General features: G+C 43.5%; 1 protein-coding gene across 1 annotated transcript in view; it reads right to left on the bottom strand.

Moving 5' to 3' along the window:
• si:ch1073-280e3.1 (complement factor B) overlaps positions 1–27,365 on the bottom strand; it is a 77,949-nt gene that overhangs the window by 46,017 nt on the left and 4,567 nt on the right. Inside the window, exons 3-10 of the mRNA XM_015976867.3 lie at positions 23,981–24,128; positions 23,704–23,889; positions 23,455–23,628; positions 22,724–22,822; positions 22,452–22,594; positions 22,217–22,358; positions 21,940–22,068; positions 1,055–1,162 (exon numbers count right to left, since the gene is read on the bottom strand). Coding sequence (XP_015832353.3) covers positions 1,055–1,162; positions 21,940–22,068; positions 22,217–22,358; positions 22,452–22,594; positions 22,724–22,822; positions 23,455–23,628; positions 23,704–23,889; positions 23,981–24,128 — 1,129 coding nt within the window. The remainder of the gene's footprint in view (positions 1–1,054; positions 1,163–21,939; positions 22,069–22,216; positions 22,359–22,451; positions 22,595–22,723; positions 22,823–23,454; positions 23,629–23,703; positions 23,890–23,980; positions 24,129–27,365) is intronic.

Raw genomic sequence — 27,365 nt, 5'->3', positions numbered from 1 at the left:
GTGTGTGTGTGTGTGTGTGTGTGTGTGTGTGTGTGTGTGTGTGTGTGTGTGTGTGTGTGTGTGTGTCTGCTCTGTCTTCTCGATTCCCAGTGAGTCGTGGAGGATGGCTGCTTTTACTGAGCCAGGATTCTCTGGAGGTTTCTTCCTGTTAAAAGGGAGTTTTCCTCCCTATATATAAATAAACTTGAACTGAGTTGAATTGAATTGAATTGAATCACGTTACATAATAATGGCAAGCCAGCCAGGAGGCAAATCAAATTCCACACCTTTATTAATGATTTGAAGTTTTAAAATGTCTTTGCTGGATTTGTGTTGAAACAGGATGTGGCCTCTTGTCTTTATCTTCATGAGCTCTGACTGGGAGACTCATGCTGATTAACCCAATGACCCTTCAGGTTCTTCACTTTTCTTTACCTTTACAGGTGCTCCATCCATCCATCCATTTTCATCCGCTTATCTAGAGTCGGGTCGCAGGGGCAGTAGCCTAAGGCGAGAGGCCCAGACTTCCCTCTCCCCAGCCACTTGGACCAGCTCCTCCGGGGGAATCCCAAGGCATTCCCTGGCCAGGTGAGAGAGTCCATCCACCGTGTCCTGGGTCTACCTTTTGGTCTCCTCCCGGTTGGACGTACCCAGAAAACCTCACCAGGGAGGCATCCAGGAAGCATCCTGACCAGATGCCTGAGCCACCTCAACTGGCTCCTCTAGAGGAGGAGCAGCGGGTCTACTCCGAGTCTCTCCCAAATGACCGAGCTTCTCACCCCATCTCTAAGAGAGAGCCCAGCCACTCTTCAGAGAAAACTCATTTCGGCCGCTTGTATCCGCAATCTCGTTCTTTCGGTCACTACCCAAAGCTCATGACCATAGGTGAGGGTGGGAACGTAGATCGGCCGGTAAATCGAGAGCTTCGCCTTCTGACTCAGCTCTCTCTTCACCACGACAGACCGGTACAACGCCCGCATCACTGCAGATGCAGCACCAATCCACCTATCGATCTCACGCTCCAAGTGAGGGAAAAAACTTTACAGGTGCTTTAAAGAGAAAACTAAAATGATACCTAGCATTGTCTCGTGTGTGTGATCCTGAAGTGTGTTGTTTAAGTATCCCAGTAGGCTCCGGATCTGGGCCAGAGCAATCTGAGGCTTCCTCCCTCTGTTGGAATAACCTGCAGGGAAAATGAGAATTAATCAGAATGCAGTATATGGTTACTTTTCCCTTCATTGCAACAGTCATTTAAATCGTATACCATTCAAAAGCCTGATTAGTCACTTTCCGATGCAACTTCTATTTGTGTAGTGCAGGACAGGCCTTGCATGTCAGATTACACATGTCTACAGCTCCATTAGACACTCATCTATACAGGTTATCAGCAGAAAAGTTCATTTAGATATCACTTGCTCTTTAATAAAATAATGTTATTTTGTCTCATACAATGATTTCGTCACTTTTGAGGTTAATTACGATCATGTTATGTTTTATCTAAAGTGATTTAATTATGCCTTGATTGCTTTAGAGTAATAATGAACCAACATAACTGTTTATACTTGAAATGCATTATTTTAGATCTTAAAAACACAGAACAAATCTACTGGATGATTTAATAACGATTTTATTATCAGTTATGTCATATATTAATATTAGTATATTAAGAAATGACTGTTATATCATATTTACTTCACATAGTAAGTGAAATAAGATTTTTTGAGTTTCTTGGAAAAGGGGTGACATCTGAGGACTTTTGTTAACATCCACTACAATCTCTGGTATCTGACTGGTCCAAAACTGACCTATAAAGGAATAGTCACACAAACTAAAATTCAGTTCAAGCAAAGTGTTCCAGTCTTCATGCTAAATTAATCTCTTGTTGGGGGATCAAACCAGGTCAAACCAGATCAAACTAGGTCTTTCAACTGAATATTTTTTGTGAAGAACCATCCTTCCGGCCTTTGGTATCCAGATGTCAAAATAACTCGCTACAGCACCACCGCACCTTTGGCCCCAGAGGTAAAATGGACCGAGACAGGCCAGGAAAGGTGTAGCAGAAAAGTAGAGATTGAAAGAGAAGAAAGCTCTGGCCACAGATCCATGTTCAGTCTGGTCTGTATGTGATTATGAGAATTGGTTTAAGGTGGAGTTTTTGAGCCAGTTGAATTATCTCGCAACTTGCAGTGTGCAATGTTGTGTGCTTTGAGGAGGGAGAAAAAGCAGCTGCCAGGAACTGATCCTGTTAATCAGACGTTCCGACTCATATCGTTTTTAGGGACAGTGAGCAGTGCTTTGGGCCGGTACCAGTACCGTCGCCACTTCCTACGTTTCAGCATGCCAGCACTTTTTTCAAGGGTACCGTGTGTGATGGTAAATTTTCCTGGTATTTATTAGTCAAAATCTCAGAGATTTCTGAGTCTGACAAACATTGTAAAAATACAAAGTGGAATCAGTCAATACACCAAGCAACTAAAAGCAAAATTGAAGACCAACAAGAGAATATTGAAGGGGATTATGCAACATTTTGGGGTTGCTACCTACATGTTTAGCTGTGTTGTTCACCCCACTAGTCAACCACATAGTAAAGGACTAATCAGGATTTGTAACAGGATAACATTTATTACCAAGATGTGTTGACAACAGAAGGACCCTCCTGGACCTGTGCCTTTCTACCAATTACTTCAAACTCAACAACAAGTTTTACAAGCACAAACATGGATACACCATGGGCTCCCCAGTGTCCCCTATCATCACCAACATTTACAGGGAGGAAGTGGAAACTAGAGCATTGAACTTCTATAATGGAACAATGCCAAGCCACTGGTTCAGCTGTGTGGATGACACATGGGTCAAAATTCTCACCAAGGAAGTAGGAGACTTTACCAAGCACGTTAATGCCGTGGATAAGAACATCAAGTTCACCAGAGATGTCCACAACAACCAACTGCCCTTCTTTGACTGTGCTGTGCAAACTGAACAAGATGGAAGTCTCAGCATTGAAGTCTACAGGAAACCAACTCACACAGACCAGTATTTACATTTGGACTCACATCACCCACTAAAGCACAAAGTGTCAGTCATCAGGACTTCACACCATCGGGCCGAGAACATTCCCACAAAGACTGAAGGAAAGCAAAAAGAAAAACGCATGAAGAAAGCTCCCCAGAACTGCAGATACCCTGAAATCTACAAAGAAGTCTGGAAAAGCATCCAAAGCAGCAACCAGCAAAGAAAAGGACAACAAGTACAAAGGAACCACCATCCCATACGTGGCAGGAGTCTCAGAGAAACTTAGAAGAATCTTCTCCAAACACAACATCTCTGTAATGACCTGAGCTTGGATGTATGACCCATGAGGACAGTGAACACAGTAAGACGTTTAAATGTTTATTCAAACAATTCAGGAGTTTGTCACCAACACTGCAGAGAGAGATGGCTGGGTTGTAGTGAGGCAGAGGCGTGGTCAGAACCAGGGAGAAGGCTGAGACATGGTCAGGTGGAAGCGTGGGTCAGAACCAGAGATGACGGCGAGCGATCCGAGGAGGCAGGCGAGAGCTCAAAGTCAGGGGACAGATCCAATGTCAATAATCTGGGAATCCAATAGCATGATAAGAAACGAGGCAGGGGTCCAAAGCAGGGGCGAGGTGAGGTGAGGTGAGGCAAGGATCCGGGAGACAGAACCAGGATGAGATACGTGAGACAGACGATGGATGGATCAGATCCAGAACGACGAGGTCCTTGTGGACCCTCTTTAGTACCGAAGCTAGTAGAAAAGCAGCGGTGCCGACCAAAATAGTCTTGGAATGCTTCCAGGTCACGACAGGTTATCACTGGCGTCTCTGAGACCCTGAAGGGGTCGTGAGGTTCAACTATTATTCTGAAGGAACCGCTGCGGTCAGGTGTAACTTACAACAGATTTTCCCAGCTTGTCTGAGGTTCTTTATGGCTGAAGAGAAAGTCCGGATGGCCTGTCCGAGACTTCTCTAGAACGATTTGAACTAAAGAAAATTTGCGTGGAATAGTTTTTATAATTGTCATATTTTGGTTTACTGGCGAATCAGAATTTGACATGCAAAAGAGGGTTTATACAAACACCACAGAAAACCACACCTAGCCAGAAACGAAGGTTCTTATTGGATCAGACAAAAGGAAATGTGTCATGTGACTTTAGCATTATGTGTCATTAGTGTCTAGTGCAAATGTGCAAGATTATAATAACTTGTAAAATACTACTGATCACATGATTATAATATCAAGTAATAACATTGTCATTTCACAGATTGATTTAACATTACGCTCACATTATTATTGGTAATCAACAAAGTTGTTGATTATGTATTTATCAAAATAGTTCTTCGTCTTCGCTGTAACAGAGGTGAAGCAGTTGAGAGGGTGCTCGCTGCAGAACCACAAAGGCGGAGCTGCACCATAAGGCGGAGCTGCACCAGGGTCAGCCCCGCCCATTCACGCAAACTCAGCCTAGCCCACTGACTTCCGTTTTTGTTTTCCAACTTCATCGCAAACTAACCTGACCCACATGAATTATGGCTGTTACTACTTTACAAATGTTAATGCTATGCTCTATGCTCCAATTAAACAAGATAAATATAACTTGCTACATGACAAAGCCTGAATACATCTTGAAATGAAACGATTTCTTTTAGCAGATATCTGCCCACAGCCGCTCTAACAATAATGTGGTGCAACAGCATGGGTAATTGTCATATGTGCTCTGGTAGTCCAGTGGTAAGATCATCTGAAGCAAATTTTGCTTCCCCCTCAGCAGATGCTGGTTCGATTCTCGGTGAGGTCGGCATCAATCTATTTAGCCAGCTGAAACATTGAATTCGTTTATATTTTAGTTGTAATGTTTATTTTCAGCAAAATATTTATGTCTCTAAAAGTTCTTTGAATTTGGTCGTTCCTAAACAGCATTTTAGTTGAAACTCTGCTCACAAATGGACTCACAATGGCTAAATAAACGAATAAATAAATAAACACATTAGTCATTATATTGTAAACGGTATACCAGTAAATTGTTGTAAACAGTACTGGCAAGTGTAGCTAGAAATTAAGAAAAGGGGTTGTAATCTACCTAAGATTTCTGCCACTGGGAGTCGAACCTGCGCAAAACTGCATGCAAACCTGCCTCCATAGCCTCTACCCCACCACATCTGATATGAAGTAAGTGGCGTTACATGTAATTGTCCTATCCAGTGTGTCTTTGGAGATGGGATGTATGGTTTATTGGCGGTGTCTCAGTAGAAGTCATTTCAGAAATAATTTGTCAGAAAATTCACAGAATATCCAGATTTGAGAACCAAGACCAGACCCACTTCAGGGGAGGAGACCAAATTGAAGCTGAGATGGGAGGAAAATGCATGAATGAGGCCAAAAATGGCTTTGGCGTGTTTCTTATGAGGAAATGACAATATAACATGATAAAAAGTTCCAAAAGTTAGATTTTTAATTATATGGAACCTTTACAAAAACTGTTCAGTTAACTTCTCACCTCCGTCCTCAATCTTGTATTTTTTAGCTATAAAACCCTCTTTGGTTCCAGAATGCTATCGAGTCTGACAACTGGAAGGAATTGTACTGACTCTGATGGAATGGACGGGGCTGACTCTGGAATGGGCGGGGCTGACCCTGGTGCAGCTCCACCTTCTGGTGCAGCTCCACCTTTGTGGTTCTGCAGCGAGCACCACTTGAAGCAGTTCAGATGAGCAGAGTGCATGAAAGACCTTGGCCACTATCTCATGTAGATTAGCCTGTCAGAGACCTTATAGCCCCCTTCAGACAGGGCATGAAAAACGGAAATGTTCCGGAATCTGTCCGTAAGACCTTTCTGTCTGAATACAAACATCTGGATAACGTGTTGCGGAATTTATCCGGACGAAGCCCCTAGTAACAGGTCCGGACTTGTTACGGACAGGGTGGCTGCTTCAGACTGGTGAGGTAAAGTTCCGGACAAGAGGGAGGGGGAGGAGGAGGGGACCGGGGGACGCTGTGCACACCTATATAGCCCGCTGCTGTAGCATGCGGCGAACCACGGCAGCTTGCCTCCTACGGTACCGTCTAGATGTGCGACGGAGCGCTTCACACCGCTTCAGTGATTCCTTTAACCAATGAGCTTCATCATCCAGGTCTCTTATGCGTCTTCGTGTGCGCAGAATTATGCTTAAGCCCCTCATGATTTTTATCTTGAGAGGCACTATAGAAATTATAGTTTCTTCTTCTTCTTCTTAACATAAGTCCGATCCCCCACCCCCACCCCACCCCACCCCCCGCTACCGTCAGACATCCGGAACTTTTCCCTGCTGTGTGAACGCAGCCGAAAGGACAAGTTCCGGTACAAAAGTGGTGTGTCGTAAAACACAGTTCTGGTTAAAAACCGGATTGAATTGTCCGCAAATGTTCCAGAATGTCTGTCTGAAAAGGGCTTATGTCTCTGCTCAAGCAGACACATCAGATCATGACCTTTTGGTCAAAAACAGGATATTCATGACACTACACATGTTCCACCATTTCCCTCTCTACCCAACATCCACACAAACCTGTGGGATGCTTCCGTATCAGATACATAGTACTATTAAACCCAGTATGTCCCATTCTTAATATCGATATTATTCTTTGATCTCTACTATTCATTCTTACATTTCTCCATTTTCTATTTTCCCTTGCATTTGAAATAAATGTCTTCCTTTCTTTTCCTTTTCTCACACGATTTGCTACTCTACCATTATGCGTGCTTTAATGATAGAATTAATTTCAGCAACAGTATATGCAATATTCATTATTGTTCCCTCTCTTATTGCCTTTTTTGCATAGTACTCTGCCATTTCATTTCCTTCTACCCCTCTATGTGCTGGTACCCATAAAAACTGAACTTCTGCTCCCAATTTCCTTAACCTGAAAATGGTCTCATAAATTTCATATATCTATTCGACTTTTGGTAGACATCAATTTAACTGAAACTGATACAGACAATGAATCAGTACATATAATTCCTTTTCTATTTCGTTCCATTCATTGTAGACTAAATAATATAGCTAGCATCTCCACTGAATGCACAGAGAAATGATCTAAACCTATTTGCGGTATTACAAATGCAAAACATGTTTTCCCCCATTTATTTCCTTTGATTCATCTGTAAATATTTGCAAAAATAACTCAAAGCTACTTAATCTATCTTCTGTAACTCTATCCCAGTTTTCTTTCCCCCCACTGCTTCTCATTTGATCATAAATACTATTATCAATACACACTTCTGGAAATAACCATTTTGGATTAGCTGTATACAAAAACGCTTTATGTTAGGGCTTTTATATTTCACTTGTGTTTCACTTATCTTAAATGTTCTTTTTAAGTAATCATATGTTAATCATATGTTGTAAAGTAAGCTACAGGGCTTTCTCCTTCCCTCTTGGCCCTGGAATGCGGCTGATAAGCCCTGATGTTTCTCTGTGTTGGGGTTGGGGAATAGCCTGCCTGGCAACAGGAATCTGTGGTTACTAAGTTTCTGGCTGTCAGTCAAAAATTAAGACTTGCTTTTTGGAATGTCCCGCCTTAGCCTAAAAACTGTAATTGGCTACGTGTAGACAGTGTCCTTTTCCCCATGTGTTTCAATAAAACCAGCTGTGGTACAGAGGGGAGGCCAGAGTTTATCGGATGAGGGCCTAACAGAAGAAGAAGAAGAAAATATCATTTCTACAGCGCCTCTCAAGATAAAAATCACGAGGGGCTTCACAAAAAGAAAAAATGTAAAAATATAAAAAAGCATTTAGAAAAAGTTTAAAAATATATGTCAAATGAGCAAAAATAGACAATTGTGATTAAAATGTAAAGAGAGAGAGTGAGTGAATAGGAAAGAGGGAAATCAGTGGATCCTGAGGAAGGTGGAATAGGTGGGGAGAGCAGAATAAAGAGAGAGTGGTTGAAGAAGGTCATACAAAAGCCAGCTTGAACAAGCGAGTCTTCAGCTGCTTTTTGAAGGAGTCCACTGAGTCCACTAATCTCAGGCTCAGGGGGAGAGAGTTCCAGAGTCTGGGGGCCACAGCAGCAAATGATCTGTCACCTTTGACCTTTAGCCCGGTGCTGCACAACCAGTAGGCTTTGATCACTGGACCTCAGGGACCTGCTGGGGGTGTGGGGACTAAGAAGATCACCAATGCAAGATGGTGCTTGTCCATGTAAGGCCCTATAGACCAGAACCAGGATCTTGAAATGAACCCCGAAGTTGACTGGCAGCCAGTGAAGCTGGAGGAGAAGCGGGGTGATGTGGGTGTGTTTGGAGGACTTGGTCAGAAGCCGAGCACAGGCATTCTGAACCACCTGCAGACGGTTCAGAGAGGTTCTGCTCAGACACGTGAAAAGAGAGTTACAGTAGTCTAAGCGTGAGGAGATGAAGGTGTGGAGAACAGTCTCAAGTTCAGAGCGAGACAGAATGGGACTCAGCTTAGCAATGTTCCTGAGATGGAAGAAGGAAGAGCGAACAAGAGAACTGACCTGAGAATCCAGGGTGAGAGTTCACACCAAGATTCCTGACAGAAGGTTTGGTGTGAGAAGCAAGCTGACCAAGAGAGTCTCTGACTTTGGGAACCAGCTTGTCTGGGGCACAGATGAGGATCTCAGTCTTATCTTCACTCAGCTGAAGAAAGCTCCCAGCCATCCAGGTTTTGATAGAGTCTAAGCAGGTGTGTAACAGCTGCAGCTTAGACATCTCATGGGGCTTAAAGGAGATGTACAGTTGGATGTCATCTGCATAAAGATGGTAGGAGATTCCTTTGAAGGAGCTCAGGATGTGCTGAAGAGGAAGCAGATAGAGGAGGAAGAGCAGAGGTCCCAGCATAGAACCATATGGAACACCATGGGTAAGAGAGGTGGTGGAGGACCTAAACTGGGAGACAGCCACAGAAAGTCAGGTGACTTAGAAATCATCCAGAGGATTCTTGACGCGATTAAAAGGAAAGACAAAAAGAAGGTGGATATGCTTTCTGTTTCAACCCATGCACCTGATCCAATCTTGCAGGAAGCTCCGGCCCCTCAAAGAAAAGATGCAGCCTCAACCGCAGTGACTCCTCCCACTTTGATGGTTGAGGAAATGACTCTTCCCATGCAGCTGGTTGAGGAGAGGACTTCCAGTCCAAAAGAAGTGAATGCGATTTCAGTGTCTCCACCTCCTATTACACACCCCTCAGATGAAGATATCAACAACGCCACCCTGGCGTTGCAGCTGGAGTTGGATCACCGAGAATCTGAGAAAGTGAAGGAAATGAGTCATGTTGAGCTACCTGTTCCAAAGTTTCTCTGCAACCTCACAGAGAAAGGGGGGACCAAGAAACTCTACGTGCCTTTAACCCTCGAGAATGTGTTAACGCATGAAGCGTTATGGGCACTGCTTCAGATATTACCATCTTGTTCTTCTCACTTTTCAAAACCTTGCGTTCGGAAGCCCACCGAGCTGGCAAGGAATTAAAGCTCCAACCATGTTCCTTGGAAGTGAGATCATACTCCTCCCAGAACACCATTTTGTCCTCAGTGTCTTTGATCCAATTGTCTTTGGGTCCTATGATGACGATTCATCTAATTTACATCTCAAACTTGGAGTCCATTCCTCTTCTGATAGGAAAAGACCTATTGAACCGGTTTGAGCCTTTAATGGATTTTAAATACCATTAGAAATCAAGGTGCTTTAAGTTTAAAATCTTATCAGTTACAAACCTAACTGCTTGTTTTGTGTTCTCTTTTATGTTAAACCTCTGTCAATTTGTGTTACTCCAATTAAAGTTCATGCTAACGGTAAAACTATTTAGTTTTAATACAAGAATTTTATTCTTTCCCATTTAAAGTAATACTTTGATGCTAAAGTAATACTTTTTGAGGCTTTATATGAGTAACTGTGTTAAATTGTGATCATGGACTTTCCATCTTTGAGAAGGTAGAGTTTATTTGAAAGAGCCACAGTGCCATCAAGTGGTTAAGGAATGAAATGCATGTGGGTGTGACAAAAAGAAAGTTTATAAAACCATAAGTTTAGACCTCGTGTGGCAGAACAAAGAAGAAAGATGCCTTAAGCGAACCTCTGCTGGGCTTTTCCATCTGGGCCCAGCAATAGATAACCCGACACTCATGAATTTGTTTAGCCATTAGCTCTCAAAAGTTACAGTAAAAATCAGAAGCAACCCCGTTTGTTTGTTTTGACTTTCTACGTGAAACCGGAAGTCTGCTTTCGGCCGAGTTCTCACATTAAGAGTGAAACCCAATTCGGAACAGTTTCTCTGATTCGATCTCGTTTTGGCTAATTGGGACTCGCGATCTGAATTCCACGTTTTGTGTAGCTGGAGGAACCAAAATGTCAAGCCACGATCGAAGATTACCACATCCTCCCCTTTCCACGATCGACGTTGACCGACCAGGGAGTCAGCACCATTTAATCCAAAAAGGCCACGAGTCAGGAACCCAAGGCTGTTGGAGCCACTGGCCACCCTTCCGGCGACGGAAAGCAGGTCTGTGAGCATTTCTATCTGGCTGGGTTTCTGCTATAAGCAGATTTGTAAATTCAGATTATTACATTTCTTTATGTCGTGTTTTTATTTCAATCCCAGATTCACGTTAGCCTTCAAGATCCCCTTCCTTCTTCTGCCCTAACGAGACACACAAACACACACACACACACACACACACACACACACACACACACACACACACACACACACACACACACACACACCCTTGGTTCTCCTTTCAGAAATTATTCCTAATAGTTACTATAATTCTATGTGTCACCAAATTTCCACTTAATTACAAATCAGTTATTCCATATCACTGCCATAAAGCTCTGGGTTAACAGTTGTCTTAATTCCATGCATGAAACGATAAGCTGATTATTCTCGGGAATAATCAGTGCATTCTGTCAAGAATTCATCCTTTAGATTAATTTTTGGTATTAACTCTGAGACTGATTACATTGCGAAGATATAGATATGAAATCCAAGGGTCCAGTTTTGGAAACTGGTGGTGCCCCGATTAATTAAGACAAGATTGTAAACAAGCTAAATCTACACCACATTTTAAATATAGATATAAATCTATATTTATCGCTACAGAGTGCTTCTCACCTCTCCCATGTTAGATCATTGATAAGTAGATGATTTACAGCCGCTGTAACTGTTGTTGCTGTTTATTTCTTACTTTATTTATTTTTCCATTTGTAAGACACTGGGTTGAAAAGGATGTGTTGCTTGGAGGGAGTCATGGCCACTTTTACAATGATTTGAATTCTGTCTGTCTTTAATTTGGCCTCCATTGTTGCATTTATCACACCAGCTATGAATGTAACAAGTTTCTTTAGATCTACCAATACTTTCCCTTCCTCTTCTCCAACCACCCTATTGTTAGAGACTACACTCAGTCCTCCATTTCTGTCCTCCGTTCTTTGATTTACCATTTTTACTGCTTCAGCATATGATGTCTTGTTTTTAACTCTCACTTGCTGTATTTGCATTTCCCGTTTCATTATCTGGCATCCTGCATATGTCACACTGTGCTCTCCACCACAATTACAAGACTTCAGGTGCATCTTTCTGTCACATCTTTCATACTCATGATCCTGCCCGCATCTAGGACATCTTACTTTCCCTCTACATACTGCCGCCGTATGTCCAAACTAGGGTTGTCACGGTAACCGGTGTAGCGGTAAACCCCGGTAAATAAGTTCACAATAATAATAACCGTCTATTTAAAAAAATATATCTCGGTGGATTACCGTGGCTGCGGTGTAGGCGCGGTGACCCTTACCAGTCACTGTATCATCTGCTGAAGTTGCCGGCGGCACATGCGCACTTTGTTGTTTACAACCAACACTTTCTTGAAGCTAAAGCTGAAATAATGGCCAAAGGAGGAGACAGCAGCACTCAGGACATTTATTATCCCTCAAAGAAGACGAAAAGGGAAGTACGGGCATCTTTTGGATATTTGAAGAATGCCAAGGGACAGCTGATAGAAGACGGCTATCCTGTTTGCAGCACATGCAGAAAAAGTGTCTGTGAAAGGCAGCAACGCTTCAAATCTCATGACACATCTGCGTGACCATCACCCACAACTCTACAGTCAACGCAAGGCAAGCTAACGTTCGCGCTTTAGCTAAAATGCGTGATCCGAGGATTTGGGTTGAGGGAGAATGCAACAAGTTGCTATATAAAGCAGCCGCAGCGTCGCTACCTACATATAAACCGTGTGGCGGACACCCCCATATTGAAATGACGCTATGCATTACGGGGCTCCCAGGGGCAGATAAGAGTTGGTCTCTCTCCGAGAATAATTATGAATTTAACAATGATTACTGCCTGATGACATTTTCCCACATCTGCAAAGCTCACTGGAAGGACACAAACCGAGGACAATATTTTCCTGATTTAGGGTTTGATACTCAAGTAAGGGTAAAAAAGTATCTGATTAGAAGGCTACTTGAGTACTGAGTATCATCTGATCTAATATTTTTTAAATGATGACATCAAACAGACAAAAAATAAGAAGTTATGGGCAAATATTGGTATTTTAAAGACTAAAGGGGAAATATATAAACAAACAACATAATTACAAAATAACACATTTTAGGCAAAATTTAGACACAAACTCAGGACAATATTTCCTGACATACAGGGTTTATCTAATTGTGTGAAAATGTAGCACATTTAAAAAAAATTCCGCGATAATACCGAAAAACGTGGTCATTTTGGTCACAATAACCGTGAGGTTAAATTTTCACACCGTGACAACCCTATATCTTATGATCAGTACTGTTTTATTTAACAAGTTACTCATTATCTACACTCATACACAATGTTCATTAGATGCAAATTAAGGTTAAGGCCGTCTCACATAATGTTTAAAGATTCTTTATCCACAGAACTAGCTTGTATCTATCTGGAAGATGTGGTTTTCTGAGGGATGTTTGGTAACGCCTACAACATGTCAATTTCTGATTTGCAGAAATCATAAACTATAGACCAGGGGTGTAAAACTCAAACTCACACGGGGCCGAAATGAAACTCTGGGACGAAGTCGCGGGCCAAACTTAATATTTTTTGAAAAAGAGACGGCAAATTTGCACAATTTCTTTATCAACATAAGTGTCTCCCATCCTTTACCCTCATCTGCCTTATCATTTCCTCCTCAGTCAGCTCACCTTGTCCTCTCACCAAGCTCCTGCCAAGCCCTGTTTTCCCCAGCAACCTCTGTCAGCTTCAATCAGCTCCATTCATTCCACCTGCTCCTGTAATCAGCCTCATCCCGTACACCTGCTTCCCCTGCTATAAAAGAACCAGCCATCCAGTCAACAGATGCCAGATTATTACAGCCTTGCCAGAGACGATAACCATACACTTGAGTGGGGTTTAAAAATTGCTGGGGACAATAAAGTAGGCTAGCACAGGGGTCGGCGGCTCTGGAGCCGCATGCGGCTCTTCCATCCATCTGATGCGGCTCTCTGTGCTTGTAAAATAATGAATGGATATTTAAATAAAAAGCTTTATATTTTATTGCATTAATTTTACATCTGTAAGCTAATTCTAAATGTAAAGATTGTCTGCGTGAACCTGAACAGTTCCAACCCGGTCTTACTGTGAGACCGGGTTGACGCGTCACGCTTGTACGTAATCATAGGCGCTTCCTGAGCTGGAGGATGTCAGATTCTGGGATTCTCCTCAGACAGGTTCCTGGATGCATCGCCACATTGGAGACAGGAACAAGCACTATTCAGCCAAAGTTTCATAATCAGGTGTGGCAGTGTGAGTGTCCTGTCACAGTGTCCCGATAGATCATGCGCCCTGGCTACTTGGCCAAGGGGATGTCCCTTTGGCTGACTGGTTAGAGCGTATGACTCTCACCTGGGAGTCTTGGGATCGAATCCCGCCCGGGCCCTCGTTTCTCCACCTTGCCACATATTGACGGATAAACTCAAGGATGTTGGTTGTTTTGAAAGAATTACCCCGACGCACACTGATGCGCATGGATGAGCTGACATTTTAATCGTTACGCACATCGCGGAGGTAACTTGATTCCCATCAGAACATCAGAGCTTTATACTGAACACTGTGTTCAGCGCGGCTCGGAGCGCTCACGGTGGACAGTGGGCTGAAGATCTGTAGAGGGGTTCGCAGCGCAGTGCACGACGGTGCATGCGGTAAGATTTCCTCCCACTGAAGCGGTCTGGAAACCTGGTCTCTCTGAGGAATGTGTCACTTGGAAAAATGTTCTTTTTATGAAATTATGAAACTTTGGCTGAACAGCGCTTGTTCCCGTCTCTAATATGGAGACGCATGACACATCCAGTCTGAGGCAGAATCGCCTCTTCAGCGCAGAAAGAACCTGTAGAGACATTTGATTACGCACAAAGTTTATGTGGAGCAGAAGTGGTCGGGCCACGGCAGGTGAAATGTTCCTAGCCTACATGAAGTGAAACTGTTTAATTGTAACATTAATATGTTACTGGACACGTTGGTCTGGTTGGTTAGACCAGTGTTTGAAGTGGAAAAACACACACACACACACACACACACACACACACACACACACACACACACACACACACACACACACACACACACACACCAATTAAAATAATGCTGACAGCGTGGACTAGAAGACAGGTGATGGTTTACGTATTTAAATGATGATCAGGCTGCTGTAAAATTTAATCTCCATCCACATCCAGACACAATTATCCTCTATTCTTTCTCTATTTGCTCTGCTCTTGTCTGGGCTGACGTAGCTGACGGTGCGCGCGGCGCGCCTAACTAGCGGCTGATGCACATTTTACGCATTTGGAGAGGTGGACTGGATGCTTTGCTTTTACTGGAAGATGGTCCACTTAACGCACGGGTGTAGACTAAATATTAATGACAAATGAATGAAAATTAAATTGTGAGTTTTTACTTCATATTTTAGAAATAAAAATGACGGGGGAACACATTTGTCCCCGGCGTCCCCGGTTAAAATGAAGCCTATGGTCAGGACGTCTGGACTACGTCCAGATGCAATACGCGTCATTTCCGGTTCTTCTTGTTCCGGCATCCGTGAAAACAACAACGTGTTTCCCAGTTCGGAAGAGATAGCGACCGCGTTTGTTTGCGCTTTAGTTTCCTCGTCACTCCAAAAGTGTGGTGCTGTGCCGCAACTCGCCATATTGCTCCCAACTTGTTGTTTACTTCCGGTCTTCTGGCGCATACAAGACGTCTTGCTACTCAAAAGACCAAGATTCCTTGCGAACAGAGCATGCGCAGAACACACCCTTTAATGGGGATATCCCGATATGCGTTTACTCGACCAAACATTCGGGTTAGAAAAGGGTTACCCCAGGTGTAGTAACCCGGTTATGAGCATATCCGGGTTTTTGGTGGTGTTTACATGGACCTGCGGAACCGGGTTATTGTGAATATTCGGGTTTTAAAAGGGTTACTGGCTGCATGTAAACGCACTCACTGTGAGCCGTTTCGCCTCCTTTATCTTAGCACCTTTTACATTGGCTTTGATTTCGTCTGCTGACATTTCAAGTGGTATCCCCCAAATCACCCCTTTTACTCCCCTCTCGAGAGAGAATGGGATCCCATTCCCGCCCTACTTGAACTAATTACCTTACATTTTCCCACTTCCTTCAGTTTGCAGGCTTTCTCACTCTGCTCTTTACTTTTACACAGTATTAGCAAGTCTCCATCTCTCAATACTTTAGCAAGCTTGATGTCCCCTTCTTGATTCTTCAATATCGTTGTCAACCTTACTGGATTCAAAGCTTGAACCCCATTTCCCTCTCTAAATCTCAATATGACTGTAATATCTTTCCTTTCTTCTGTATCTCCTTCTTCGTCGCTATACGCCACTCTCCTTTGCTTCCTACTTACACTTCCTGCAACATGACAAACTCTTTTCAAGGCCGGATTACAATACGGGCAAACTGGGCACAAGCCCAGGGGCCCACAGCCACAAGGGGGCCCATGTGAGCAGCAGTCTTTTGGGCGGGGGGCAGCAGTCTTAACGTTGGAGAAACAAGTTGACAAGTAATTAAAATTGCGCTCACATTTTCTAAGTTAACACACATTTCTTTTAACAACGATAGTTTCTGCATCTTTACTGTTCCCCAGCTGCTTCAGCCCCCTCCCCCTGCTTCAGCCCCCTCCCCCTGCTTCAGCCCTCTCCCCCAGGGCAGCGGCCGCAAACTCACTGATGCGCTTGCAGCCTTTCAGAGTTCCTGCTCATCTAAACATTGAAAGAATCATTTCATTTTCTGTTCCTCAGTTCTGATTATTTTCAGTGGTGTTTGTTTGTTGCAACCACCAGATACAAAAACGAGTTTGTTTTTTATTTGACTATTTTTCTGTCCTGCCTGTTTATCATCTTCCTGCATCTCCTCTCAATCCTAAAGAAAAACTGCTACCTGGCTTCATATATATTCACCTCATGAGTTTCCTTTGAACTCAAGTTAAAAATGATCTACTGACCACAAAAATAGCAGGAGTGAGCGCCGGCCGCACCGGTGAGGTGAAATCCCCGGAGGACAAAACAGGTGATGCGCTCCGCTCCACAGCAGCGAAACGCATCAGGCACAAATAAAAGACAGAAAGCATGAAAGGATATGAGCCAACATGAACGATCGAGTGTTAAATTTGTTTTTGAGGTGGCAACACTTTGAGAATTATTCTGCAGCCGTGCTCAGGATGCATCTGTCTGGAGCGCATTAACAATCAGAGCTCTGCGCTAGGGGTTGTATCAGCTAGTCGACTAGTTGACTTCACTGCTCTGTAGTGACTTTTTATGACTTTCATAGACTAGTCGCTGTCACGTGATAATGACCGACAAGATGCAGTCCTCGGAAAAGACAGCAGGTGACGAGCCCCTGCGCTTAACCCTGTGTCAGAGCGTCGGTATCTGACGCCCGCCGTAAAACAGACATTTAACCGAATTGTGACGTTTACCCTCTTGCAATTTAACCTTCCCCTCACCCCCATCCTAACCTTAACCAGCTTGTGCATGCAAAGCTCTGATCGCTGACGCGCTCCAGACATCTGCGTCCTGAGCACGGCCACAGTAACATTATCAAATTAGGTGTCGCCACCTCAAAAACTAATTTAACATGCGATCGTTCATGTCGGCTAATTTCCTTTGATGTTTTCTGTCTTTTATTTGTGCCTGATGCATTTTGCTGCTGTGGAGCAGAGCGCATCACCTGTTTTGTCCTCCGGTGACTCACCGCACTGATGCGGCTGGCACGACCTCCGCTGTTTTTGCGGTCGGTAGATCTTTTAGAACTGCAGTTCAAAGGAAACTCTTGAGGTGAATATATATGAAGGCAGGTAGCAGTTTTTCTTTAGGATTGGGAGAAGATGCAGGAAGATAATAAACAGGCAGGACAGAAAAATAGTCAAATAAAAACAAGTTAGTTTTTGTACCTGGTGGTTGCAACAAACAAACACCATTGAAGGTAATCAGAAGTGAGGAACAGAAAATGAAATAATTATTTCAATGTTTAGATCAGCAGGAACTCTGAGAGGCTGCAGGCGCATCAGTGAGTATGCGGCCACTGCGCGGGGGGGGGGGGGGGGGGGCTGAAGCAGGGGAACAGTAAAGATGCTGAAACTACCGTTGTTAAAAGAAAAGTGTTTTAACTTAGAAAATGTGGGTGCAATTTTAATTGTCAAAAACTCCAGCAAACAGGTTTTAACGTTGCAAATCTGCAATGCCTGCCACCAGATGGCTAAACCCAATAACACCCTCAGACAAAACACCCAAACAGAAGCTCAGTGGCATCCTTTATGCAGTCCAGTGTAGTGAGAACTGTCCAGATCTTCACATCGAGGAAACTAAACAACAATTACACAAGAGCATGGCACAACACATAAGAGCCACCTCTTCAGGTCAGGACTCTGCAGTCCACCTACACCTGAAGGACAAGCATAGGTGTCATTTTAACTGGGGACGTCGGGGACATGTCCCCGGCAAAATTTGTGATTGGCATCTGTGTCCCCCCCCCACTTTCAAAAAAGCCTGCTGATGAGGATTTTTGTTTTACCAGCTCAGATCTTATACCAGGGGTCGGCAACCTGTTCCCATCAAAGAGCCATTATTACCCATTTCCCACAGTAAAGAAAACACCGCAGCAGCCGCGGCGTTGTGGGCGGGGCCTACCCTCAGACAGCAGAAAGCTGCTCACAACAGGTGACAGCAGCCGGTACCGGTCACTCGCATGGGCGTCGCACCCGTGGGGGATTCAACACCCACGCTTTTCCAGCTGTTTTGCTCACCTCCACACCAGTCTGGTTTCTTTATGTTGCACTCACTCTGTTTCAATGTTCAAGGTTGTCTTTATTAATCCCCAAGGGGGAAATTGAATTGCCTTGGACAAGTAAACACAACATGCATATCCACACAATAAAACATTCACTGGTCCTGATAAAATATGAAAATATCCAATATACAATCATACGAAATGGTCATTGTAAAAACGCACTGCCTCATCTCCTTCTTCACCTCCTGCTTCTGACAGCCGATGTCGGGTTTCCAGGAGAGCAGAAGAGGGAGGGACGGAAGAGCTCGACTGAATTCATAATTTTACATCTTGACATTAGCTGTACAAAGTCTGAGTTTGATAAAGTGAAGAACAATAATTTGCAGAGGTTTATAACAGGCGCGGCGCCAGTTTTTCATTTTTGGGTGGGCCACGGTCATTCTGGACGGACCTTAATAAGCAGTGACTTAAGTGAAGCAGGCAGGTCGCGCTAGAAATTTTAGTTTAAAAAGACGTCATAAATGTGTTCCCCCGTCATTTTTATTTCTAAAATATGAAGTAAAAACTCACAATTTAATTTTCATTCATTTGTCATTAATATGTAGTCTACACCCGTGCGTTAAGTGGACCATCTTCCAGTAAAAGCAAAGCATCCAGCCCACCTCACCAAATGCGTAAAATGTGCATCAGCCGCTAGTTAGGCGTGCCGCGCGCACCGTCAGCTACGTCAGCCCAGACAAGAGCAGAGCAACTAGAGAAAGAATAGAGGATAATTTTATCTGGATGTGGATGGAGATTACATTTTACAGCAGCCTGATCATCATTTAAATACGTAACCCATCACCTGTCTTCTAGTCCATGCTATCAGCATTATTTTATTTGGTGTGTGTGTGTGTGTGTGTGTGTGTGTGTGTGTGTGTGTGTGTGTGTGTGTGTTTTCCACTTCAAACACTGGTCTAACCAACCAGACCAACGTGTCCAGTAACATATTAATGTTACAATTAAACAGTTTCACTTCATGTAGGCTAGGAACATTTCACCTGCCGTGGCCAAACCGCTTCTGCTCCACATAAACTTTGTGCGTAATCAAATGTCTCTACAGGTGCTTTCTGAGCTGAAGAGGCTATTCTGCCTCAGACTGGATGCGTCATGCGTCTCCATATTAGAGACGGGAACAAGCGCTGTTCAGCCAAAGTTTCATAATTTCACAAAAAGAACATTTTTCCAAGTGACACATCCCTCAGAGAGACCGGGTTTCCAGACCGCTTCAGTGGGAGGAAATCTTACCGCATGCACCGTGGTTCTGCACTGCGCTGCAAACCCCTCTACAGATCTTCAGCCCACTGTCCACCGTATGCGCTCCGAGCCGCGCTGAACACAGTGTCCAGTATAAAGCTCTGATGTTCTGATGGGAATCATTTCTTGATTGATTTAGTTACCTCTGCGATGTGCGTAACGATTAAAATGTCAGCTCATCAGTGGTCAGGGTAATTATTTCAAAACAACCAACATCCTTGAGTTTATCCATCAAAATAAACAGTCAAAGGAAAATATCTGTAACCTGTCATTTAACTGTTTTGCCTTCTTGTGAAGATTGTTGCAAAGAGAAACAACTAAACCTGATTAACCCCAGAGCCACGCTTACTGCGCTGTACTAAGCTGTACTTCGTGACTGTAAATGAGGGGGAAACGATTTAATCGGATCCTTTTCTTTTCATCATGGTTTAATGTAAAGTTTCATTCAGTACAAACTTTAGTTACACCAATCTAACGAGACAGAGCCTGGATTTGTATTCTGAACAGTTTAAACATGTTTAAAACGGAGACGTGCGTGACGCGTCTAAAATTCGCACCTGCTCCGCTATTATGGAAATTAAACTAACAAGATGAATAACATAATTATTTTAGGCACAGACAACATCCCCCACACTTTTGAAAATCTTGCAATGCGCCTGGTCGCTCGTGTACGTCAAAGTTATCTTTCATAAGACGATAATCAATAAAACGATTCATATCAAGTGGATCCAGAAGTTGTAGCCCGTCTCTGCCAACAATATTTGGATATTTCTCACCCTGTTGATGGTTTTACTGAGCAGGTGCCACTTTTGTCATACGTTTCTTTTTAAAACATGTTTAGACTGTTCAGAATACAAATCCAGGCTCTGTCACGTTTGATTGTTGTAATTAAACTTTGTAGGTGGGGAAGGTCAGAAAAGGATCCGATCATTTTGTTTTTCCCTCATTTACAGTGACGGAGATAACGGTGCAGTGCGCCTGGCTCTGGTGTTAATCAAGTTTAATTTGATCTATTTTCACAAGAAAACAGAACAGTTAAAAGCAGGGCTTGTGTTGACCGGACAGTTCGCGTATTTGACCGTTTATTTTGACGGAGAAAGAATAGAAAGAATTACCCCGACGCATGCAGACGAACTGACATTTTATTCTACGCACATCGCAGATGTAGCTAAATCACCCAAGAAAAGATTCCCATCTGAACATCTGAGCTGGACACTGCTCAGCGCAGCTCGCTGTCAGCGCGTACGTACGGTGCACAGCGAGCTGAAGATGTGGAGATTGGCTTGGAGTGCGTCGCAGAACCAGAGCCCATGCAGGAAGGTTCCTCCCACTGAAGTGAGAGTTTTCCAAACCCTGTCTCTCAGAGAGACTTGTCACTTAGAAAATGTTCCCTGATTATGAAACTTTGGCTGAATAGCGCTTGTTCCTGTCTCCAATGTGACGACAAATCCAGGAGCCGTCTGAGGAGAATCCGAGAATCTCACATCCTCTTCAGCTCAGAAGCGCCTATGATTACGCACAAGCGTGACGCGTCAACCCGGTCTCACAGTAAGACCGGGTTGGACCTGTTCAGGTTTACGCAGACAATCTTTACATTTAGAATTGGCATACAGATGTAAAATTAATGCAGTAAAATATAAAGCATTTTATTTAAATATCCATTCATTATTTTACAAGCACAGAGAGCCGCATCAGATGGATGGAAGAGCCGCATGCGGCTCCAGAGCCGCGGATTGCCGACCTCTGTGCTAGCCTACTTTATTGTCCCCAGCAATTTTTAAACCCCACTCAAGTGTATGGTTATTGTCCCCAGCAATTCTGAAAACAAACTGACGTCCTTGAGGACAAGGGACACACCTTTGAAGATGACAAAGTCCACATTCTGGACAGAGAAGATAGATAGTTTGAGAGAGGAGTAAAAGAAGTTAACTATGTCAAATGTGGAAAAACCCCACTTTAAACAGGGGGAGGGGCTTATATTTCACCTTTCCAGTACCAATAATGTAGCTTTAATCTCGTTCCTAGTCTAGGTCACACCTTCCTGCATCTAATCAACACAACGACTCCCTCTCAATAGAGGCCAACAATTCAAAAGAGGATGGAGAGGAGGGGTACTCTGAGTAGTTTCTGCTCGTTAAATAACAACAGACAGCTACAGCTTATAAGCTTGACTCTCCCATATTCCAGTTAGAATTAACAAAGCTCCTCAGACGAGATGAGAAACATCTTCAAGAAACCAAAGACGTCCAGCTGGCTTCATTTGAACCCTTTGGATTACCGTGATGCGGATGACTGAGAACCTTCACCAGCAAAAAGAAGTGTATCTATTTATTTTGTTGATGTGATGTAAACATTTGAGTTAGTTGGGGTTGATGCTTTACCATCTGTCTCTATGATGATGATGTTCTGGGTCTCGTTGGAATGATCACTGTTTTGTTTTAAGAAGCTCATTGCCCTTAGGACATTCTGCAGTGCAGAGTCGAGGTTGGTGCCTGTCCTCCTCCCATGGCCTTCAGACAAATAAACAAAATGCCCTTAATCACCTAAACAATCAACAGGTGAAGCGACTCACAGAATGAATCGTTTTAATTGTAGTGTGTTGCATGGATTCTCATTCCAGATGGGAAAAATACAATGAAAGAACAAGTCAGGTCCTACTTTGGTAGTCAAACTCCATCAGGGCCAATATGACCTCATCAGCATTCCCACTAGTGGCCAGGTCAAGAATGTCTACAATAGTCTGTGTTTCACTGGCAAACGACAACACGTGGAAATTCAGCTGGACGTCATAGCTATCGAGCTGGAGGGACAGAGAAGAAGACACTTGCTGGAAGAGGAAAACAAAACAAAACAAAGTAAGTAAATGTTTTCAGACTGAAACATTCGTGCCAACCTTTCTGATCAGGGCAATGGTGGCTTCCCTGGACTTATTAAAGTCAGCCTCCTTGATGCTTCCTGATGTGTCCAGTAAGATGTAGACATGCATGTGACTAAATTCAGCCACTCGCAAGAATCGGCCAAAAGATGCACTGCTATCTAACACACACACACACACACACACACACACACACACACACACACACACACACACACACACGGCTTTTTCTATTTTGCTTTTTTTACATTTAAAGCTCAAGATAACTGCATGTGTTGCTTTGAACCCACTTTTCTTTTTGAAGTCTGGAGAGAGTACATCCATCACTCCTGCAAGGGATCCCGCCATGGCTGCAGTTACAAAACTGGGGGAATCAAAGGTATTCGACCCTGTGAAGGAGCATGAAAATGACTACAGTTGGAAAAAAATTCAAATCTGTGTTGTAGCATCAGAGGAAGCTACATTTTAGATGCTTACAACAGTTATGAGCTTTAAACATCTTTGGTATGTTCTTGCTGTGTTGAGTTTCTAACTGCGTTGTTGGTTTTTATTTAAAACACAGAAAAGGTTTCTTTCTACCTTGCTGACAGTTTTGTTTGCGGCTGCAAACTTCCTCAGAGCTGACGCTGATGGTTGCGTCACTTCCCTCTCCGTTTATCCGCGTGCAGCAGAGGACGTTGTCGCCCTCTGCTGCCCGCTCTCCCCTCACCAATGACACAGTCCCATGCACGATTCAATGTGTAGACCCCATCGTCTTTGTTCATGGTCCCACATCCACGTCTCCTTATCTCTATGGCTTCCTTTATCTATCTTTTGTGTGAAATACAAAAGATGGATAAATAAACGGAGAGGGAAGTGACGCCACCGTCAGCATCAGCTCTGAGGAAGTTTGCAGCCGCAAACGAAATATTAGCAAGGTAAATAAAACCTTTTCTGTGTTTTGAATAAGAGCCAACAATGCAGTTAGTTATGAGCTTTATTTTAGTTCCTGTTAGGGACAGAAAGAGGTAATGTTATGCACCCTGGCATCGTGGTGCAGAGCCACTCCACTCCCTGTTCTCCAGGCAAACCCTTTCAGCTGACCCCAGCAGAGTCAGACCAGACTGGCATCGGTAAGTCACTTTCTCTCCTTTTTGAAACCGTCCCGCTGACCTTTCGGCACCAGGTGGAACACCCGGGTCACTACAATCATCAGCTGCAGTTTGAAAACACACAAAGTCATTTTTGATTAGAACAGGATGTTAGACTGTGTGTTGTTTGGTTTCCTCACCATGGTCATCACAGACTGGAGTGACTCCAGTCCAGTCTCCAGACTGAGTGCAGTTTCTTCGCTCTGACCCATACAGGGTGAAGCCCTCCTGGCAGGAGAAGCTCTGTGTCATGCCGACTCTGAACCACTGGTTCCTAGGCCAGAAGTCACCGTTGTCCAGCTGAAGCTGAGCTGGACACAATATATCTGTAAGCAGAGGAGGGAAGGACGTCCAGGAAGTGGATGTGGACAAGGGTAGGTGTGCAAATGAAAGACGTTTCCATCTGTCATAGTTTACCCTTGCACGTGGCCTGGGACACACGTTTGCCACTCGCTAGCCTCATGGATGTCCACTCCCCCTCAGCATTGCAGGTCCTGGAGATGACAGGGAATGGGTACATCCCAGAACCACAGTGATAGGTCAGCACGCTGCCCTCCAGACCTCCCTGAGGAGGAAATGTGTGTTTTTGATATTAAGTAAATAACAACAACGCTTTCCAGCACAAACATGCTCACACTGCCCAACTCTTTTACATCTCATTTTATTGTCTAAAATAAGTGTTTGTGTGTGTGAATTAACCCAATTCCGGATGGTCGCTATGATCATTACTCACACAGAAATTAAACTTGTGTTGTTTAGAGAACAGGCTTGGCTTGAAGACATAAAAAATGGGAACCTTGGTGTTGTCTTTGACCAGGACATGTCATTCAAATCCCAAGTTAAACAGGTTTGTAGGATTTCCTTTTTCCACCTTCGGAATTTTGCTAAGATTAGAAGCATCCTTTCCAGGAGTGATGCTGAAAAACTAGTTCATGCATTTATTACATCAAGACTGGATTACTGTAATCCATTACTCTTAGGAAGTCCACAGAATGTAGTTAAAAGTCTTCAGCTTGTCCAAAATGCTGCAGCTAGAGTTCTGATGTTCAATTTTAGGCCCAGTGCTCTTTAACCTTTATGTGCTCCCTCTTGGCGGGGTCATCAGGAGACACGGGGTGAATTTCCACAACTATGCTGATGATACACAGTTGTACATCTCCGTGTCTCCCGATGATTCTCGGCCAATGGATGCACTTTTTAACTGTATTTTTGACATTGAATCCTGGATGGCAGAAAACTTTCTCCAACTCAACCAGGACAAAACTGAAGTTTTAGTTATCGGTCCTGAGGCCCAGAGAGATCAACTTTTACCAAAATTACACTCTTAATCCATCTGAACAAGTGAAGAACCTGGGTGTCATCTTTGACTCTGAGCTGACTTTTATCCATCATATTAAAAATATCACCAAAATAGGTTTTTATCATCTAAAGAACATCGCCAGAGTCCGCCCCATTCTCTCTCGGGCCAATACGGAGACGCTGATGCACGCTTTTATCACCAGTAGGATAGACTACTGCAATGCCCTGCTTTCTGGTCTTCCTAAAAAGAGGATTTCAGGTCTACAACTATTACAAAACTCAGCAGCACGTGTCCTGACAAAGACCAGGAGGTGGGAGCACATTACTCCAGTTTTAGAATCGCTGCATTGACTCCCTGTATGTTTCAGGATCGATTTCAAAATACTTTTAACGGGTTTTAAGTGTCTTAACGGTCTTGGGCCTTCTTATCTTTCAGAACTGCTTTTACCGTATGAACCCTCGTGGTCTCTGCGCTCCTCTGGCAGCCATCTCCTTGTCATACCTAAAGTCAGCACTCATATTCACGGTGAGGTGTCCTTCCAGTACTACGGTCCTCGCCTCTGCAACGAGCTGCCAGGGGACCTCGGGGCTGCTGAGAACGTTCATGTTTTTAGAAACTGGCTCAAGACCCATCTTTTTAGCTTAGCTTTTAACTGATTACTATCTCTTTTAAAATTAATTAATTAATGTAGTTATTTATTTATTTATCTATTTATTTCATTTATTTAATGTATTTTTTCTTTATACGTGCTTTTTAAACAGTTTTTTACCTTAGATTTATGATCAACATTATTTTAATATCTATATAACTTTTTGTTACAATTCTCATTTTAGCTCTTTTGATTATATATTTTAACCTTAATGTAACCTTTTTCCAGTGTTTCCTCTGTGGGAGCCCTCTGCCCTGGTGGCGGTAGTCGGCTGTGGCGGCCTGGGTGCTTTCCAGGTGTGCCTGGGTGGAGGTGGGGGTCTCTGCCTTCCCTGCCCTGGGCGCCCTGTGTCGGTGCCTCGGCTTCTGCTGTGGATCTGCTGCTGTCGGGGCGGATGGCTCCCCTGATGGAGTTTCCTTATCTTAGCTGGTCTGGCTCATCTGATCTCAGTTAATCGTGTTTTTTTCCATGGGAAAGGGGGCATGTGTGTGTGTGTGTGTGTGTGTGTGTGTGTGTGTGTGTGTGTGTGTGTGTGTGTGTGTGTGTGTGTGTGTGTGTGTGTGTCGGAGTATGAGTGTTGTGAAGGGGTTTTTATTGTCAGACTGTTTTTAAAATTCTGGGGATGGGAGGGTCTGATCTAGCTAATCTGATGTTAGCCTAAATCTGGACAAGTGGGGGAGTAGAGGGAGGTGGAGTGTACAGTCGGTAAAGACAGCTCTCCCTTGCCCTGCCTCCAACATCCCTCCATCTAAATAGGATAGATTATCCTGAGTTATCTCTGTAGTTATGCTGCTATAGGCTTAGACTGCTGGAGGATACACTGACCACTTTTCACACTCTACTACTTTCTTCTACAATCTGCTCTTTAACAGTATTATTTTCTGCAATTTCAGCTGTTAACTTTATTTTCTCTCTAAGTGTTTTTCTCCCCAGAAGAAGCTACAACGATGTTCTGCTGAGCTGTGGTGGCTTCATGGAGGGGGCCATCAACTAGCACACTGCTGATAACCACTTAAACATTCTCCCTCTCCTGATAATAACTTTTTACTCTTTTTGTCATTGAATGTGCTACTACTAGTTTACCCGTTTAATTATAGATTCACTAGGATAAATACAATAAAGTTTATCTCTCACCAAATAGAATATTTACTAAGAAATCACAATGTAACCATAGAAACACTACTTGCTGTATATGTTTTGTGTGTGTGTGTGTGTGTGTGTGTGTGTGTGTGTGTGTGTGTGTGTGTGTGTGTGTGTGTGTGTGTGTGTGTGTGTGTGTGTGTGTGCTCTGTCTTCTCCATCCCCAGTGAGTCGTGGAGGATGGCTGCTTATACTGAGCCAGGATTCTCTGAAGGTTTCTTCCTGTTAAAAGGGAGTTTTCCTCTCCACTGTAGCTGCATGCTTGCTTAGTATGAGGAGTGCTGTAAAGACACTCACACTAGTCAGTGACTCGATGCAATCTGCTCGGTTTCTTATATAGGAAACATTTTTTTCTTACTGGCTTAATGAACTGACCTGGATTGGAATGTTTATTATGTGAAGTGCCTTGAGACGACTCTTGTCGTGATTTGGCGCTTCATAAATAAAATTTACTTGAACTGAATTCTAAGTCTGCTAATAATAAGACACTATTTTCCATCTTTAACAGGATTTTTCAGCCACCGGAGTCACTGCCTATCCACTTTTACTCCTCGGACACCTGTAACTCCCTCCTCCAGTTCTTCAATGATAAGATCCGCAGAATCCTCCATAACCTTGGTACTCACCCTCTGCCTGATCCCTCTGCTGACCTCTTTAATCCCTCCCTTCACTTTGCCTCCTTTAAACTACCTCACCCATCAGAAATCTCTGAC

The sequence above is a fragment of the Nothobranchius furzeri genome, chromosome 13 (assembly GCF_043380555.1).
Source record: "Nothobranchius furzeri strain GRZ-AD chromosome 13, NfurGRZ-RIMD1, whole genome shotgun sequence".
Taxonomy (NCBI): domain Eukaryota; kingdom Metazoa; phylum Chordata; class Actinopteri; order Cyprinodontiformes; family Nothobranchiidae; genus Nothobranchius; species Nothobranchius furzeri.
This window is presented reverse-complemented; position numbering and strand designations above follow the sequence as displayed.